This window comes from Pavona decussata, unplaced genomic scaffold, assembly GCF_977016875.1.
Source record: "Pavona decussata unplaced genomic scaffold, jaPavDecu1.1 SCAFFOLD_51, whole genome shotgun sequence".
In the NCBI taxonomy this organism is placed as follows: Eukaryota; Metazoa; Cnidaria; class Anthozoa; order Scleractinia; family Agariciidae; genus Pavona; species Pavona decussata.
The window spans coordinates 5,594,984-5,612,846 of record NW_028145473.1 but is presented as its reverse complement, the minus strand read 5'-3'; the positions used below and the strand labels follow the sequence as shown (position 1 = coordinate 5,612,846).

General features: G+C 37.3%; 1 protein-coding gene across 4 annotated transcripts in view; it reads right to left on the bottom strand.

Moving 5' to 3' along the window:
• LOC146481232 (thioredoxin domain-containing protein 3 homolog) overlaps positions 1–10,061 on the bottom strand; it is a 40,653-nt gene extending 30,592 nt beyond the window's left edge. Inside the window, exons 1-7 of one of the 4 annotated variants that reach the window (XM_085108893.1) lie at positions 9,905–10,061; positions 4,921–4,978; positions 4,571–4,674; positions 3,693–3,764; positions 1,769–1,885; positions 1,001–1,088; positions 340–396 (exon numbers count right to left, since the gene is read on the bottom strand). In XM_085108893.1, the coding sequence (XP_084965019.1) occupies positions 340–396; positions 1,001–1,088; positions 1,769–1,885; positions 3,693–3,764; positions 4,571–4,674; positions 4,921–4,978; positions 9,905–9,937 (529 nt within the window). In that variant the 5' untranslated portion in view covers positions 9,938–10,061. Of the gene's footprint in view, positions 1–339; positions 397–1,000; positions 1,089–1,768; positions 1,886–3,692; positions 3,765–4,570; positions 4,675–4,920; positions 4,979–9,023; positions 9,112–9,904 lie in introns of those variants that run through there. The other 3 variants (XM_085108892.1, XM_085108895.1, XM_085108894.1) reach the window with 3 other exon arrangements.
• Positions 10,062–17,863: the final 7,802 nt, after the last annotated feature.

Below are 17,863 nucleotides of genomic sequence, written 5' to 3'. Positions count from 1 at the left end.
GGTTCCTGAAATAATTCCACATTTTGCCCTTTTTGCCATGCACATGTTGTGTCAGGCACTTTTACAGTGCAACGCACCTTACCGTGGCCACCCAACAAACTTTTTTTACAAGTTGTATTTGATTAGCAAAGTCCAACAGGCAAGTGATGCAACAACAAATTATTGAAAACATGTCATTTTATATTTTATGAACGAGGAGGAAGATATCGTGATTGGCTTACTTGTAAAAAAAAATTTGTTTGATGGCCAGGGTAAGGCACATCGCACTGTAAAATGATCTTCTCATGATCCTTACATTAAGCTATATCTGTTCACTATAGCTAACTACAGACTATCTACCTTCCTGATCTGGCTTTGTTACTAACTTCATGCTTCTGGTTTTAGTCATCCTCTCAGCTTAACAAAAATAATGTACAAAAATAAGTTTATATGATTGTATTTACTAGAAGTTAAACTTCAGCAGCTGATTACCAGGTTTAAATTAATTAAAGGGCCTTAGATTAAACTTAAAATTATTTAAACATGTTTTGACTTAACTAGATGCATGGCCTGAAGAAGGATTAAATGTATTAGTGTCTAGATTTGGGGACTATTTAAGGGGGGTTGCCTTCCAAACTTTACAGTAAGTTATTAAATACATGTATCTCATCTGCATTTTCATAAAGGGGCCAAAATATTTCAACCTGCTCTGTTCTGTTCTGTGGGCAGCCAAGTGTTTTTGAGTGACAAGCCTAGTGTTGCTACATGAAGTCATCGATCAGTGCTCATTAATTATTATTAATTGTGTTTAACGTCGAAAGAACACACTCCTAATACAGATTGGAGTTGGAATTGTATGGGACAGTCGATCGATCAACAAGTGGATCTTGGGATGAGTATCTGGCACCCCCTGCAGATTTTGCAAGGGCGGATGACATCATCACCAACTTGGCAAAGGAGAAAGAGGGATTGAGATCATCAAATGCACTCCCTCATCTTTGACTTATGCTAGTTACCTTACCTAATTCCTCTTCCTCTTCTTCAGCTTCTTCTTCTTCATCTTTTTTCTCATCCAACACAGGCTCTTTCATAGCTTCTTGATCAACAAACTGTAGTGTAGCATTAATTATCAATTATTTAATTTGCATGTATTGATTTCTAGCCCTTGCATGTAATTTATAATCCTTGATTAATAAACCCTTATGGCTTCCAAGAGCATGCTGTTCTACACTGTAAAATTTATTATATAATTTTAAGTTAACCCATACGCATTGACTCATGAGTTAACTCAATATACGTAGCCAACTGGTAAGCCTCCGGGCCGCCAGTTGGTATTTAAAGAGTTTCTGTTCTGTTTTAAAAAAAATTGTTTGTCTGATTACACTGCCACAAGCTTTTAACTTTACATCTAACTGTGTATAAATAAATTTCTTCCACAAATTGGCAACTCAGAGCTGCAGATGTTTTCTTCTAGCTATAAATATCTTGGCAGATTGTAGCCAAAGCATCAAAAATGTCACTTGTTCCATGAAAAATGATGTTCTCTTCTAAAGTTAAGCATTTTGTTTGACGCAATTATATGAACAAAGCAACATTTTGAGGTTACGTTGACCAGCACCAAAGCCAGACATCCAGGTTTTCTTTACAACAGGATCTATTAGTAACAGAATTTTAAACTGAAACCAACAACTGAAAATACATGTATCTAGTTGTCAATTTCAATTTAACACAGTTCACACGCACAATTAAGGCACAAATAATATGGCTACTGCACAATATGACCACTTACTGGAACTCGTTCATTTAACCCATCCATAACTTTGTGTTCTTTCTCCAGTTCACTACGTATAGTCTTGATCAGCAAGGGGCAATTACATCCTCTCACAACATTAACAAGAATGCCACCCTTAAAAAAAATTACACTAAAATATTACAATCATATAGCAAATAATTTCTGTAAAAATTGAATACATTAAATTTCAATGCCTACATTGACATAATAATTTATTATCCTTCATTGAAAAGTTTGATTATATTTGTTATAATTGCTATTCAGACCATTTGGTGTTATCTTTGGTATTGCTTTGGTTTTGCATTACTACGCTCTGTGATTGGTCAACAAAATTTGCCCCACTTTCTCAAACAAAACCGACACACGTGTCTGCTTGTTCTTGGCGCCAGTTACATGTATTTGCTTCAAATTCTGATTGGTTTGTTGTGTTGTTTACATCTATTGCGATTGACCAGAGTAAGTACTTTCATTAGTTTTGGTTTTACTACACTCAATTGGAAATCTCTCCTTCTGTAAGTTTATTAAACATTTAGCGCAATTAGCCTGAATTGAATAAGTTTTCTTTTTTTTGCAAATGTAAATTAGCGTTTAAATTGTCGTTTTAACTTTATAACACAGCCCCACAAGCAACAGCTTTAACTTTCATTGTGTTTAAATAAAAGGCATTGTATTGAAATTAAATGAAGCCATAACCTTTCTAAGAGTGAACCATGGAATTGTGGGTTGTGTGTTACATATATATCAAACAGCATGGCAACATAAAAGACAAGAATAAATTTGAAAAGCATTATGGAGGTTGAAAGTGCCAATAATTATTTAAAGGGCAAATTTTTAGCCGTACAGTTTACTTTCATGTCTAAATAATGAGTTCCAGCCACATCCATCTGGATATACATGTAACACCGGTTTTCTGCCAAAACTACATGTATCACATTTGTGACCACTTTTTCTCCATATATCAAAATTCTTTAAAACTAATATTGCACGCACTCTTGAAAGCCCTCTTGCCTCATAATATTGCCTCATAACGTAACCAACAGACTTTAAAATTTGTAATATTATTTAATTATAACATGATCAGCAGTCACAGCGTAGAAATCACTGAACAGTACCCCAACAAAAGGAAAGCCAAACCCTGTGAGGATCGATCACAACAGCTGACCTTTCTGTTTTGAAATTCAAACGAATGACAACAGACTACCAATGAAGATATATAGGGAACAAGATAGGTGCATCTTTTTAAACTGAGAATCACTACCTCAAAACCTAACTTGACATGCTGTTATCAGTTGGGGATGCACATTCTGCGAGCCAGCGAGGCATGCAAGGCATGCAAGGCAGACGTGTGAGGCACTCAGGTTAACTTAAAAAACACTCCGGTTAGCCTAAATAGCACTCAGGTTAGCTTAAATAGCTCCCCGGTTAGCTTAAAGGTTAGCAGTTTATGTTGGGGTTGTTCGTGCCTCGGATGTTTTGTTCATGCCTCGCACATCTGCCTTGCATGCCTCGCTGGCTCGCATATTGTATACACTCTTATCAGTTCAACAGATAACTACTACTTTCTCAGTAACTACTGTACATGTATATAGTGTAAATGTTTGCACCTTTTATTGGTTAATTCAGTCGTAAGTTACACACTGTACTGTACAGTAAGTAATATAAACTTACTTTAAACTTCTATTTTGTTTAAGAAGTTTATAAATAAATTAACAAAGGTTGACACATCAGTATGTAAAATAAATTACAATCAAACCATTTAAACTATTCACAGTTTTAATAAAGGTTGAGTAAAAATGCTCACAGTATTTTTGATCCAATAGAGACTGTGACTTACAGGTGTTGGACTCATTGACTACTTATAGTGTGGTGAGCCCCAGTACTCACTATAAACCCAAATTTCTAGATGGATCACTGTACTTACAGCATAAAACAGGAATGTTGGTTGACTTTTCATTCTGTAACTTTTTAAAGATTCATTGGAATCTGTTTCAGCCTTCAAAAAAAGAAACAAATGCAGATATCAAAAAATGAGTCTAAGAAGCAGATCATAACACACTGTACTTGAATTAGGGGGGGGGGGGGGTGTATTGGAAAATACTTCTCTATTGATTTCATCACCTAAAAGAGAACTTTCTTATCATAGCTACATGTACCTCTTTTGGAAAGGTTCAAGGACATTGCTTACTAATAAAGAAGTACTTTTATGTGGTTTATGACTGTAGATGTGGGGAAAGCAGATCTTGGTAAGGGCTATTGAAATCCAAAAAGAAAATTGGGGGGTAACACGCATTTTTTAGAGATAAACAATTATTCTAAAAAACAGTAAAAAACAAAGCAATGTATGGCGTTTTTTTTCCAAATTGAAGCTTTATTATCTCTGAAAAATGCATGGTTATCCCCAAATTTTCTTTTTGGATTCCAAGAGCACTTGCTAAGTTCTGCTTTCTCCACATAGTTTTAAACCACGCAAAAAATTCCCTGTGTTAGTAGGCATCACCCATAGGAAACCCGAGTATCCCAAGATGCGCAGAACGTATGCGCAGTAACAAAAGTTGGCACCGTCCTTAAAGACTGACACCAACACAGTTTTTGCACATTACTCTGCAGTTAAAGTGGGTGATGCATGTCAGAGCATACTCTGAACCATTGAGAATCAAAGATCCTACAAGGCAACTTGTGAAGAAAATTTTTTTTTCTGCTCAAGATCCATAAAAGTAGTTCACAAATTTATACTGTATTTCAGTTTGTTTTAGGGCCGTGTACCTTCAAGACCAGACAACTATATTCAGCAATACTCACTGTAGCGAATACAAGCAAGTCATCTCCTAGTTCATTCTTTATTCTCTTGAAAGAACTGACAATGGCTTTGCATGGACCACACCAAGCCGAATAAGCATCTACAACTGTGTAAAAAAGAAGGTTTGCTCAGACAACAAAGATGACAGCATTAATGACACTCACAACTTGAAGGTACACATGCTTCACTAGCATTCAACAAAATAATAATAATGATTACAATAAAAACCTACTACACAAAAATACCAGGTTATAAAGTGGTATAAACTGAGACATCCCTTGGATATAATACACTGATGATGTATTTTGGAAATATTAGATCAATTTTATACACTGTTAGTGTATATACTTACCTATCAATCCTTCCTTTGATAACAGTTCATCCCACTGATCTTGCGTTTTAATTTCAACCTTTAAAAAGAAACACGTATTATTTATTATTCTGTTACAGTTTTTTCTTTTCTTGTTAGGGTTTGTACCTGCATGTAGTAATTATTAATTTCAGCTTTTTACTTTACAATTTAAACCGAAGATGGCAGAAGCTAGAGCTGTCAAAACATGTTTTAAAGAATTATTAAAACTGTTACCATTTTTCTTAAACTTTTAACCTGCCAACTGGTATCCACATCTTTCAGAAACTCAAAGGTTATCAAGGTAAAATGCGCATCTATGGTTTTTTAAGTTTCGAAAATTATCAAACTTTCAAATTCTAATACTTACTTTCTGGAATAATTTCCTAAGCTCATAGAAAGTTCCTGGGTTACAGAAAGTAGATTTATACAGTATAGGTATCAGACACTGTTTTCCACAACACAAAGTTACATTGTTTGCTGGCAGCCTTTTTGACTATTCCTATTATACTTCACATGTGTTTCATTTATCAATTTTGCATAAATGTTAAGGCAGTACCTACAAATACAGAAGTATTTTTGCATGGTTTATGACTACGCAGGAAAAGCATATTTTAGCAAGGGCTGTTGGAATCCAGAAAGAAAATTGGGGGTAAGCACAAATTTTTCAGAGATAATTAAGCAACAATACATTGTAATTCAAAAAAGCAGTAAAATATAAAGCACTGTATGGCATCGAAGCTTTACTATCTCTGAAAAATGCATGGCTACCCCCAATTTTCTTTTTGGATACCAAGAGCACTGTCTTTATAAGTTCTGCTTTCTCTGCACAGTTTTAAACCTTGTACAAGTAGGAACCTGACCTATAGGAAACCCAAGTATCTTGAGATGCCCAGAACGTATGTGCAGTAACAAAAGTAAACACCGTCCTTAATAGAGACCTTTAGATTCTAGTACGAGTACGAGTACGACTACGAGTTTCTCCAATAGACAAAGAGCGCGCGCGCGTGAACCAGTGTCATTTTGGCGGGAAAACGTGATAGCTGTCGTCATTTTACTACGAGTTTTCGTGAGAACATCGTAGTGGCGAAAACGATTCCTCGAAACGTAGGTGATCTCGTCTTTTTGGAAACACGAAAGGACTTCACTATCATCATTCAAACCAACTGCGTCAAGTTCGTCGTTCGTAAAGAGTGAAATGAAACTTGCTGTGATATATCTGTTCTTAGTATTTCGCTAAAAACTCGAGGTCAAATCTCGTAGTCGTACTCGTACTCGTACTAGAATCTAAAGGTCTCTAATGTTATTAATCACTACTAAGTAGTTCACTGGAGAAAATTAACTTGGTAGCAAACTGGAGAACTCACAAGACATGACAGATTCCCAATGCTTTACTAAAAGGGTTACTTCTTACTTATTATAATATCGATACTAAGCAGATGGTTATTTGCATAGAAAAACTAAACTTTTGTTATTTTTCGCACTGAAAAAAATTTCCTTCTTATTTCTAAATGGCAGCCCAAAATTCTGCAAGTACATGTAAGGCCTAAAATCCAGATTTTATGAATAAGTACTTGATCATCTGTGATTGGTTATTTCAAAAAGGCCACTCTTCAGCAACCAATTGTGAGGAATCATGGCAGCAGATAAATGCAGTATAATGGAGCTACATATAGCTGTTCAAAGCTGTTAATATTGTTTAGTGAAACCTGTATTACACAGTCCCCAGGCATATTAAGTGGCGACTGTCTCTTAAGGTGACTCCATACAGTTATTTGGCGCACGGCAACTGGGTACTAAAATGGCACGAGCGCGCGCAGTTTTCTAAGTGATATGTGAATTTTCATTATGCTGACATGCAAAACAAGCTAGGCCAGTTTTAGCCTGAAAAGTAAGGCTATTTTAAGGAGTTTTCTGCAGTGAATTTTTCTGAAAATTGGCTTAATGTTGGGATTTAGCGTGTATTTGTACTCAAAAAAATCTTAGGGAGAATTATTCATGGACGACTGCAAAAAATGGCAAAAGCGAAAATTGTAGTTATTGGCCAAACATATGCACAGAATTTTTTTTACTACCAGTGAAAACTGAAGGAATGGTATGGTGCCACCTTAATAAAACAACAGCTTAAGTTCCAAATTTCCTTGCCATATTGTGCAGTCCCAGAAAATATCCATACTCCCCCTCACAGAAGGTTTTTTGTTGTGCACCCCCCTCCCTCCATCCCCCCAGGAAATTCCAGTTTAGCTTCATACTTAATTGCTTCAAAAATTTTGACTTTTAAAGCCCCGTTCAGACTAGGTGCCCGTTCCCGGTTCTCAGGCATATATAGGCACTAGTCTGAACAGAGCTTTTTGTCGGTGCCTGAGCAAAACTCTGGGCACCGTGTCCGAGCACGGGCACCACCTCCAAAGGTAGTACTCGGGCACTGTTCCTGGGCGAGGGCACTGGTGTGAACAGGATTTTGACAGTTCCCAGGTTTTTTCCTCATGCCTCCTTACGATACAGCAAACAAAATGGCGGGCGCTAAAGTGACGAAGGAGAAAATGATTGCTCCTTGGGCACCAGGGAGTCTGAACAACGTCCTTTTTAGTGCCCGGGCACAGAGCTCTGGCATGGGCACCTAGTCTGAACAGGGCCTAAGACCCCCGCTCTCCCCAGGAATTTCTGATGACCTTCCATGGGGTGATATGGATTTTTTCTGGAACTGCACATTTAAAACCTGCACTCATGATCAGCAGACCCTGATACAGTCAGTATAATTTATTAGCAGAATCTGATGTAAACACCAAAATAAAGCCTTAATTATTTTTGTCACGCAAAACCTGTATTAAATGGACACTTCCACTGCTTGTAGAACACATTTTTTGTTTAGATTATCACATTACTAAGTCTACAGTTCTAAAAGCCTGAACTTTTATGACTTTCTGTAAAACAAATTTTCTTTGTTATAGTTCGTGAATAATGATTACAAACTATCAACATTTATGAACTACTGAAAGTGTAATGAAATGTAGGTATAACAAATGAAGAGATACGCAAGGCTTAAAAATAAACCATTACTCTACAATTCATTTCAGAACTAGTGTATTAAACAGACATCCTGTATTTATCAGACACTAGTAAGCATCCAGGAGCATTGGCTTTATGCAGGTTAAATTCATCGTAGTCACTACAGTTGCAACTCAGATTTTCGTAGTAATAGTGACCTATCACGCTTAATAACTGTGTTTGGCCATAAAAGATCGAATGGTCAGTTGCTTATTAAAGCATTTAAGAAGAAAAATTAAAAGTAACGTTGTTCAACGTTTTGAAGTAAAAGGCCCCCAGTTTGAATTCTCAAGCTACTGGGCCTAGCAAAAGGGTAACTTTTCTCCTTGTAATAAAGGGTAAAAAAAATAAAATTGACATCACAATCAACTCCGCAATGGGATCACCACACTGGCACATGCATGTTTGTAGTATGAATGAAAGGTACAATACGTACATAGTTAGAAATACTGTCCTTTGTTGTTAATGTTAGATCGTGTAAATAAAAACAAAAATTTGAGGTTTACGTTCTACACATTTTTTGAAAAAGTTCAGCATTTTCAGGAACCTGGCCTGATTCTTAAAGGTCCTGCATAGCCAAAAGGTGATCTTTCAGAACCAAGAATCTAGAATTAAATGGAACAGGAAGCAATCAGCAGCTACTGCAATACGTATTAGTCTCTTGGAAGCTGACTGTACACGGAACAGAAAAACAATCAAGGGACTTAATATGTAACATCTGTAACCTTGCAGAAATGCCTTGCTCAACTACAAACAATTACCGAAAATCGAGCTTATTCTCGAAAATATCCCCGATAGAACAGAAGTTCATTTGCTAATATGAAATCATTCGATAGCGCTGGATACTCAGCCAAATAATATGCATCAATGCTAGTAAGTCAACTTTGAACTCATAACCCAAAACAAAACAAGGCGGAATTATATATGCCGGAGTATCTGATCCATAGCAACATAAAATCACCGATATGACGCTTATAGCTAATGCTTTCCAGAATTAACCGCTATCTGCGTAGCAAGTCATAGTTATTTCATGATTATAACATCAATGAAGGCCTTGCCTGCAAAGGTCTTTGCGCATCGGGATTCTTCTTGATGTACGCCATATTGGATTCGATCACTTGGATACAAAATGGTCTCCAAGATATCGCTTAATTATATTCATAACTAACCACAGATAGTTAATGTTTATCGAGCCTTTTATCAGTTCTCAACAGGCACCAGATTATAAATATTTCATACGGCTATGTCAACATTGATCGATTTTAGTAAATGGCAGGAAAACTAATTTTGTAGAAGTGTTACTCGTGGAATGACTTGTGTGTAAAAAGTGAGCACTGCTTGACCTCCCGAAACGAGAAGACTCACTTCGAAAGGGTTTAAAACAAACAACAATATCGTTTCCTTAGCGAGGAAGGAATGATGACAGCTCAGATTGGAAAATAAATTTGTTTAGTTCACACGCCTAGAATAATAGAGATGAATTCTGATTAGGCTTTAAGCTCAAATTCTTAACTTTGATTCTAGCACTGTAGGGCCCTAAACTTAATTAATTAAAGAACGAGGTCAATTTTGTAAAGACTTCTTGGATTGAAAGCAGCAGTTAAAGTATGAGGAACTGCCTGTCAAACTGCATGTAGCCATGAAGACAAGTGAGTGGGTGACTATCATACTGAGAGAATGTAATAGAGCTGTTTACAATTCACTTCTCACGTCAATGCTTTCTCTTGTTCAGAATAACGACTCAATATTAATAATGTCAAATGCAAAGTTTGTTGACTTTTACATTCTAAAAGAAACTCAGTCAATGAAAAACTCAAACTGAAGGACAAAACTACTCTAACAAAGTTAAGATTATAAAGTTTGTGTAAATTTTTAACTACACTGCAAACGCCAGCAAGTCTGACTTCGAGGATTACTACACAAAATGAAATTCACTAACCTGTAACTCTATTTTTCCTTTAGATTTTGCCATTTTTTCAGGTCTTAAAAACTCGGTGAATTCAATTCACCTACTAATTTTAACCTGCGACACGTTGCCTACCGGTTCTTCAGAAAATCAGTTTGCGGCGCAACCTTTAGAAACCCTTTGGTGCAGGGAAATCTGGGACAAATCTGGTTACCAAGGAAACAGAAGGTCGGTGAAGGTTTCCTGTACGCAAGCGCACTTTTTTTCCACAGGTCCACTGGGGCTGCACAGAATTTTGACGAAGTTTCCTTGTTTATTTTCGTCAAAGGCTTTGACGGGATTTAATATTATCGTGAATAGACTATATTACGGACCATAAAAATAGGTTTTTTTTCTTTTCGGTTTTTGAAATCATCGATAGCTATCGATGTTAAAACCTTTGCTCCTGAATTGCAACAAACTACATGAAATGAATTGTTCTAAAGAAAAAATTAATTAAGAACCTATGACTACGCAATGTTATCCCGTTTTCAGCATTATTTTGCTGTCATTCCGACTCACAAAATAGTCGAGGCAAAAGTACTTCTATGAAAAGCCTGTGTTCGCACTTTTTCGTGGGAAAAGCAGAAGCAAAAACATGGCAGAATTGTGACATGTACTGTAAAATAAATGTAATGTTATCTTTTAAGCCTAATGAATAAATGACATCATGATTCAGGTATTTTTTTGTTCATTGACACAGGAATACAGACACCCTCGGTACCAGATTTACTGTCCGCCTTAAGGCCTCTTCATATGATCCCGGTTGACCGGGCTAGCCCGCTTACCGAGATCTCGCCTCATTCCTATTTCTTTTGAAAAAAAATTCGATGTGTTCATATGAGAAAGCGGGCCAGCCCGGTTGCCGAGATCTCGGTTTCAGCGACCGAGATCTCGGGAGTCCGGGACGAAAATTGTCTCATATGAACACGGTATCCCGGTTACCGGGATGAAGTCTATAACCAAACATTCGCGTCTTAGAACGGATATATTTGATTATTACGGCTCATTTCTGAGATGTTCTAGTTCAAAATAATTCCTTTTCGTAGTAGAGATAAAGATATAATACTTTTGAGGTTTGTAGAACCGATAAAAATGAAAAATTCTTGCCGGGCTTGTTCGGTAAATGTCACGCTCGATTGACCGCGTCACCACTTTTCATCTCGGTAACCGGGATGAAATTTCTTATATGAACGGACTGCAAAATTCATCCCGCAAGAGAGGTGTCCGCCTTTTTTGAGAGAGTTCATGTAAACTGATACCCGAACAAACTGAAACCAGTGCGTTATTACTTTAATTACAGTGTACAATGTAGTCATGACGGACCGGCTGCCGTCTCTTTTATATATGCCTTACGGAATCCAACACAGTTCATACACGCTTTGAACATTTGTGAATCAACCTTTAACAAAACTCGTTTGTGTCGCTTGTTACTTGACAGTACGTGGAGTCGGGGTTCATAACCCCCATTCACTACGAAAAAACCTTTGTAATGCTGCACTGTTGTTGGGTTGCAAGTCTGGCATCTTAGGTCATGGCCTGGATAGCAAAGTGCATAGGTAAAGAAAACGAGAAGATTACAACTGCGGTCGATCTAAACCAAGACGCGAAAAAGCGAAGGAAGAATACAAGTGACTCAACTGATTCCAGTAAACGGCAGCGCAAATGAGTTGTTGTATAAATGACGGGAAAAGCGACTTTAATATTGTATTAAGACATATTGTAAGGTCTGGTATATTTTATTAAAACCGCTGTTATCACAGATTGCGCTAATTTTTCGGAATTTTGGACCTGTTATAAAATTTCAAAAACATTCGGTGTCCGCTTTGAGAGGTTTTTTGAACCAACATGTTGGAAAAAAGTGTCCGCTGTCCGCCTTAGGGAGATGTCCGCCTTAGAGAGAGTTCAGTTACAGAGAAACAAGTGAAATTCGGCAGGGACTAAATTTTCTGTCCGCCTTAAAGAGGTGTCCGCCTTAGAGAGGTGTCCGCTTAGAGAGAGTTGACTGTACTCGGAAAATAAAAAAAGGTACGCATTTCGTACATGTGGGTCACTCACTCGTTCACTTTTGCATGCCTGACGACACAGTGGGTAGAGCACTATACAGTGCACTACCAACAAAAATCCCACGAGTCTCCTGTAGCTCAGTGGTAGAGAATCCGAACTAGTAATCGAAAGATCATAGGTTCGACTCCAATTTTCTTTTTCCGAGTATGCCAGTGTCATTGACTGAAAAAAGATACGACCAAGCAAGAAGTCCCGGATACAAGAACAGCTCTTATAGTCTAGTCACGTGATTAAAAATGAGACATCTACGACTGTCTACCTTGGTTTGAATCAGGTATGGCTCCTGCTTGAATTTCTAGAATGCCTGAGCGTTCGTTCATAGGTCGGTGAACTCTGAGCCCGGGATTGCCTAAGGGTAAACATTTAAGTTTCTTTCTGTTTTTCAGAGCTAAGTACGCTATAGATTTTTCTAACCTGGAATCCATGCTTGACTCTGAAACCTCCAGTCCGTGGTGCATGCGTAAGAGGTTGTTTAAGGCGTCCTGTTGTTCGATTGGCCCTAACGGGGAATGAAGCCAACGATCGTTTAAGTAAATTTTTCTGACTGGCCTCGACATCTTTTACGTCATCCGTGTCCTCGTCGTAGTTTACTCCACTTTTCTTGGTGGAAGAGTGGCGGCCAATAGATGGACTGTTGTCATGGCCACGTGACTTTGATGTCAGTGAAGCTTGATGACTTCCTTTGATCTTGCTGGTTTCTATACGCACTTTGGCGGCGGAAGTTTTATTTGAAAAGGTCATTTGGTCTTCAGCTGTTGAATAAAGCGCCGGATAAAGGACAAACTGCATTTTTGTATAACAATGTTGGAAGCACGGCTAAACCTCGCTATCTTCATTACACAAACAACCATTTCACATTCGAAATGCTAGTCAAATATCAGGTGCTAAATGTTGTAACGCTGTTCAACAAATGCTGCATCGTTTATCTGGGGCAAAAGTGGTTAATAAGAACTTAGACTTCGAGCCGTCCCTAGCGACAGTAGAGCGCGAGTGAACCGTACGAGCGCGCGTGAAAATTATCCCCACAAGGATACGCGACACGACAATTTTCGCGCGCGCTCGCGTAGCTCGTTCATGCTCAAGAAAAATATAAGAAACCGCTCGGAATCTAATGAGAGCTTAACGAGATATTCAAATACTCTACCAGCTTAAGGCCTAATTATGTAAACTGACGATCGAAGCCAACCGTACCCGTATTACTGATAATTATGTCTCCAGTCTTGATTAATTGATATGAAGCCGAGTTCGCGAGTGTTCCTCAAAGTCGCGCCATTGAAAATCTATTCTCCAGTGTACACACCGTCGGGAACGCTCGCATAAGCCATGCACTTGTTTTAAGACTTTGTAGGAACCGGGCTCACGGTCAAAAATGTGGGATCAGTTGTTAAGGGGCCGGTGCGAGTGTGTTCAAGAACAGAAGGGTAGGATTTGGGATTAGTACCCTTTAGGGGGTTAGGATCAAGCCGTAAAAATGTTGTCAAGAAAGCTAGGGATCAAAATTTGTCAGTCTTTTGACCAGAAGAATAAACAAGAAATTGGGGGATAAAAGTCGTGTGATGTTAAGAGAAATATTCAGTATTATGATCTTGTTAACTTGTAACTATTGCCGGAACACTAGAGGTTTAGCAACGGGCATAAAAATTCGAATAATTAATTGATTAATTTCATTTTTTTTTTTGGCCATTACAGCAACACCTCGTATTGAGGATTATCAGCCGGTGTGCTCAACAGAAAACAACAAAAAGACAAAAACTAAACTTAAATTACTAGTTGGCGGGTGATTTTAGACACGCTGTTTCGGAATTGAGCAGGATCAGCAGACTGACTACAGTGCTAGGATAAAAGGACAGTCTGTGAGGGGTAGTAGAAATGAAAATCGGGATGAAGGAGTGATCATGGACATATCTACTTATCATTAATTATTGAAAAGCTAGAGGAACTTCATTACCCGATTATTTCTTAACAACCAGGGTTTGTATCTTTTTTTTTTTCCACCTCAAACTTTAGATATTATCGTTCTAAAACACAACAGAAATAAAGAAAGGTTGTGTTAGTTCTGGCTTTCTTCATTGTTGCCTGTTCGAGGAATAAATGAACGTTTTTCGTTTGAATTGGTTTGTGTTGTGATTCTTACCTGAAAATTACCTTGTCTTGTCTTGTTTCACCTGATGTACGGACGATGTTCCACCTTTCATGAAGCAAGGATATAAGATTTCTTCTCAATAAAGTACATTAAGAACAAATCTAGAATTATCGACTCCAATACTACGATGCACTGATCGCTGAATCATTCACTTGAGAATATTTCATATTATATTCCACTTACATTTGCTCTCATTAAATTTTAATAATGTTTTATTGTCACATGAACGCTTCTTCCATTAAAAAACAAATTGCGATAATTTCAGTTAGTGAATAATTGATAGATTTTACATTCATTCTTTGAAGCACGTTGCTAAGATAAAACTTCTATAAACGGATAGTCTGTGTTAAGCCAAGTATTAGCAACGTAAACAGATTCTTGTTTTTAGTAAGATTGTTAAATAGCGTAGTCGGTAACACTTTTAAGGCAAACGCAAGATATCCACGAAATTGAGAGCATTCTCTTCAGTGCAATGTTAGGCGAAAATGTTTTTAAAGAAAACTTTAGGGAATCGCAAAAGTCACGGGTTCGAATGGCGTTGAAGCCTGGATTTTCCAGGCTTTATTTTCGTTTCTCCTGTACGAAGCAACTGACTTTGAATTTTCTTATCAAAGCAATTTTGGACTTTGGTTTCTTTGAAAAATCCAGCGAGGACAAAGTATTCAGCACTTCGGTTATATCGTGTGAACTTCGCTTATTGCTGAGTATAATGCTGAGCTCAACAATACTAAGTTTCAATTAGTTTTCTCTCAATCTTATAAAGGTGCCAACAATTTTGGTTTACGTTTGCATGTAACATGGATTAGGTGGGTAAATTCTTTACCAGAAAAAGACAGTGACATCGCCCTCGTTCCCAGAGCCTACGATCTTTTGGTCAGCGGTTACGCAACAATTTTAGTATTTCATATATGGTAATTATTATGTCCTCAGTTTTAATTTTGGTTATAATGTACCCAAATTCTTTTGGAAATCATGATGTTCTCAATTTTTATTTTTGATTACTGTGTCCCCCTTGTCACTCTGTTACGATGTTGCGTTGTAACTCTGTTACCCTCTTACTGTTTCCTTATTACTCTGTTACCCTGTTTAATACCCTGTTACTCTGTTACCTTGTTACCCTGTAACTCTGTTACACCGTTACTTTGTTACACTGTTACCTTGTATTCTGTTACTCTGTTACCTTGTTGCCTTGTAACTCTGTTACCTTAATTGTTTTTTCTGTTACCTTGTAACTCTGTTACCTTGTGTCGAAGAGTTAATTTATTCTATTATGCTTTGTTATGTAGAGTTGTAGATTTCAATGGCGCTGAATTGTAATTTTGTCAAACTTTGATTTTTAGGTGTACGGTTTTAAATCTTTAGGATCTAGCAGAACTTTTGCACGAACGCTGATCATTGACTGAACTGTCTTTTGTCAACGTATTAGAGGATTTGAGAAACTACCGGTCAGCTTTTTTTCTCGCTGAATTTGGATTATTCCAGACTTTTGCGTGATAGAGAAAAGCGTGTCTACTTCATCCGAGCTCAGTTCCCTCACAAACAAGCAGAGATGAAAATAATTACTTTGTTTTGACTCAGGAAGAATCAATGTATTAAATTATACTAAAGAAAGATTCATAGCTATGTAAATGTCTGTGCAGCGAGAAGCTGAAAAGTGTAAAATTTCTCTCAAGGTGAAATCCGAGCTTCCGGTAGGGTAACTGTTTTTCATGGTTTTAATTTCTGCCGTTCAATTCTATGGAATATTTCAAAAAACTAACCTTATATACTTTACTTACTTACCTTCAAACTGACAAAGTATGAGCAAAATCTATTTTTTGATCGTGGCCACATTTTTTTAATTTTCTTTTGATTTTTACTGACATTCACTCTTAAGTTTTTCAATTGTTTTCTCGAACTGCTCTTTCCTAAATGGGTTCAACTTTCTCGTCAAAGGTTCTTTGGGGGTAACAAAAGTATATTTCTATAGAAAAGGGTAAGAAAACCAAAATAATTAAGACGAGATTTTTTTGAACTTCGAGTAATTCAAGAAGCCAGCGGTCAAAAATCCCATAAGAACTTGCGCGCCCATTTCGCTTTCGATCAGAACGCGCGGCCATGTTGTTCGATTATAGGGGAGAGCGGCTTCTCTGACGTTTTTGTTGATAGTGGGAGAGTTGGAAACGATTTTATTCAATGTTTAACTCTGGTACTTCAAGAAGAAGATCTGAGAAACTTCGAAGACCCTTTTGAGGCGATGAGTCCAATGTTTGTTTCCCGTATCTTCGTTTGTAAACTCACGGTACGGTCTGTACGCGATGGAGATTGTTTTTGCCGGCAGATTGCGACTCGTTCGTTTGGAGATTGAATTTCCTGAAGATACTTTACAGAATAGACGTTCAGAAATGTTTATTGTAACTTGGAGTATATGTTGTTTCACAATTAAATAATGAACAGTTGTTTGCATTTTTCTCTGTGTTGTCTTTGATCTTATATTCGAAGCTAATACAATTCATGCAGCGGGAGAGACATGACGGCCGCCAACCATTTTCCCGCCTAAACCGGCGCCGGCCGGCTTAACCGAGATTGAAACTTTTTTTGGCAACTTCGCAAAAGCTGTTGACAAATCTGTTACAATCTCAGCTCTTCACTATTAGTGTACGCCGTCTTTAGGGAGATTAGTGTTGAGAGAATCAGTAAGCTTATTTGTTAGTGTTAAATTTATACGGTACATTTTTGTACTTGTTCGAAACCGTACAGGCAAATTTTCCACTTTCTTTTAAAATTTGTTGTTTAGGTTGCGGTTTCCCCGTTTCCGGCGTTTTCTCTTCCGGTCTGTTTTTTAAAAAAGCCTGATATTTGAGGCTTTTTGCTCTCTTATTTTTTCAGTCATTGGATTTTCTGTGGCTGTTTTATTTTGTTATAGTTTCTAGAAATATTACACTGGTAGATAATTCTTTTACCGAGCGAGTGCTTGTTTTGTCAAGTAATTCTCAACGTTAATAGTCAAGTTTGTTACTTCGCTTTCTGAGTGGCGTTTTCTCCTTGGGTCTGTACGTAGAAGCCTAATATTTAAGAATTTTTTTGTCGATTTTTCTGTCATTGCATAGTTGCTGGAAATTACCCCAGTTTTTTTTTCCTGGGCGCTTGTTTTGTCCAGTAATTCTTAAAATTACTCAAGGTTGTTTCTTATAAGACTTATTTATTGTTGGAATTCTAGCTAGGTTTTGTAATTAGGACTTTCAGTAGGTTTTTTTTCAAATTTTATCTGATATTATAATCAAGATATAATATAATTTTATACAATTTATTGTTATTTTTATTTGCTGGGCCCCAGGAAGCCCACTTGCCATTGGCAGTTTTCAGTAGCTAAATATTTTGCAAGTGGTGTTTTCTCCCTGGGTCAGTGTGTAGAAGCCTAGTATTTCAGAGTTCCTGTTTTCCCTTTTTTCTTTTCAGTCATTGTAAATTACTAGGCTGGTTGTTTTGTTATAGCAAGTTTCGGCGTCTGGAAATTTACACCTGTATATATAATTTTTCAGTGCGCTTGTTTGACAAGAAATTCTAAACTATCGTCAAGTTAGTTCCAAAAAAAAAATTCTTTTTTGCAAAACGAGTTTGGCAGAGTGGCCCTGTCTGGAAATTTAAGGTGCTGTGCAGCATGCTACGTAAGGCTACACAGGTTATCATGCAATAAAGAGAACAGTACTCTGGTTATCATACAGCCTTCGCCACCAAGTACTTCTGTCAAAAATTCAGTTTTG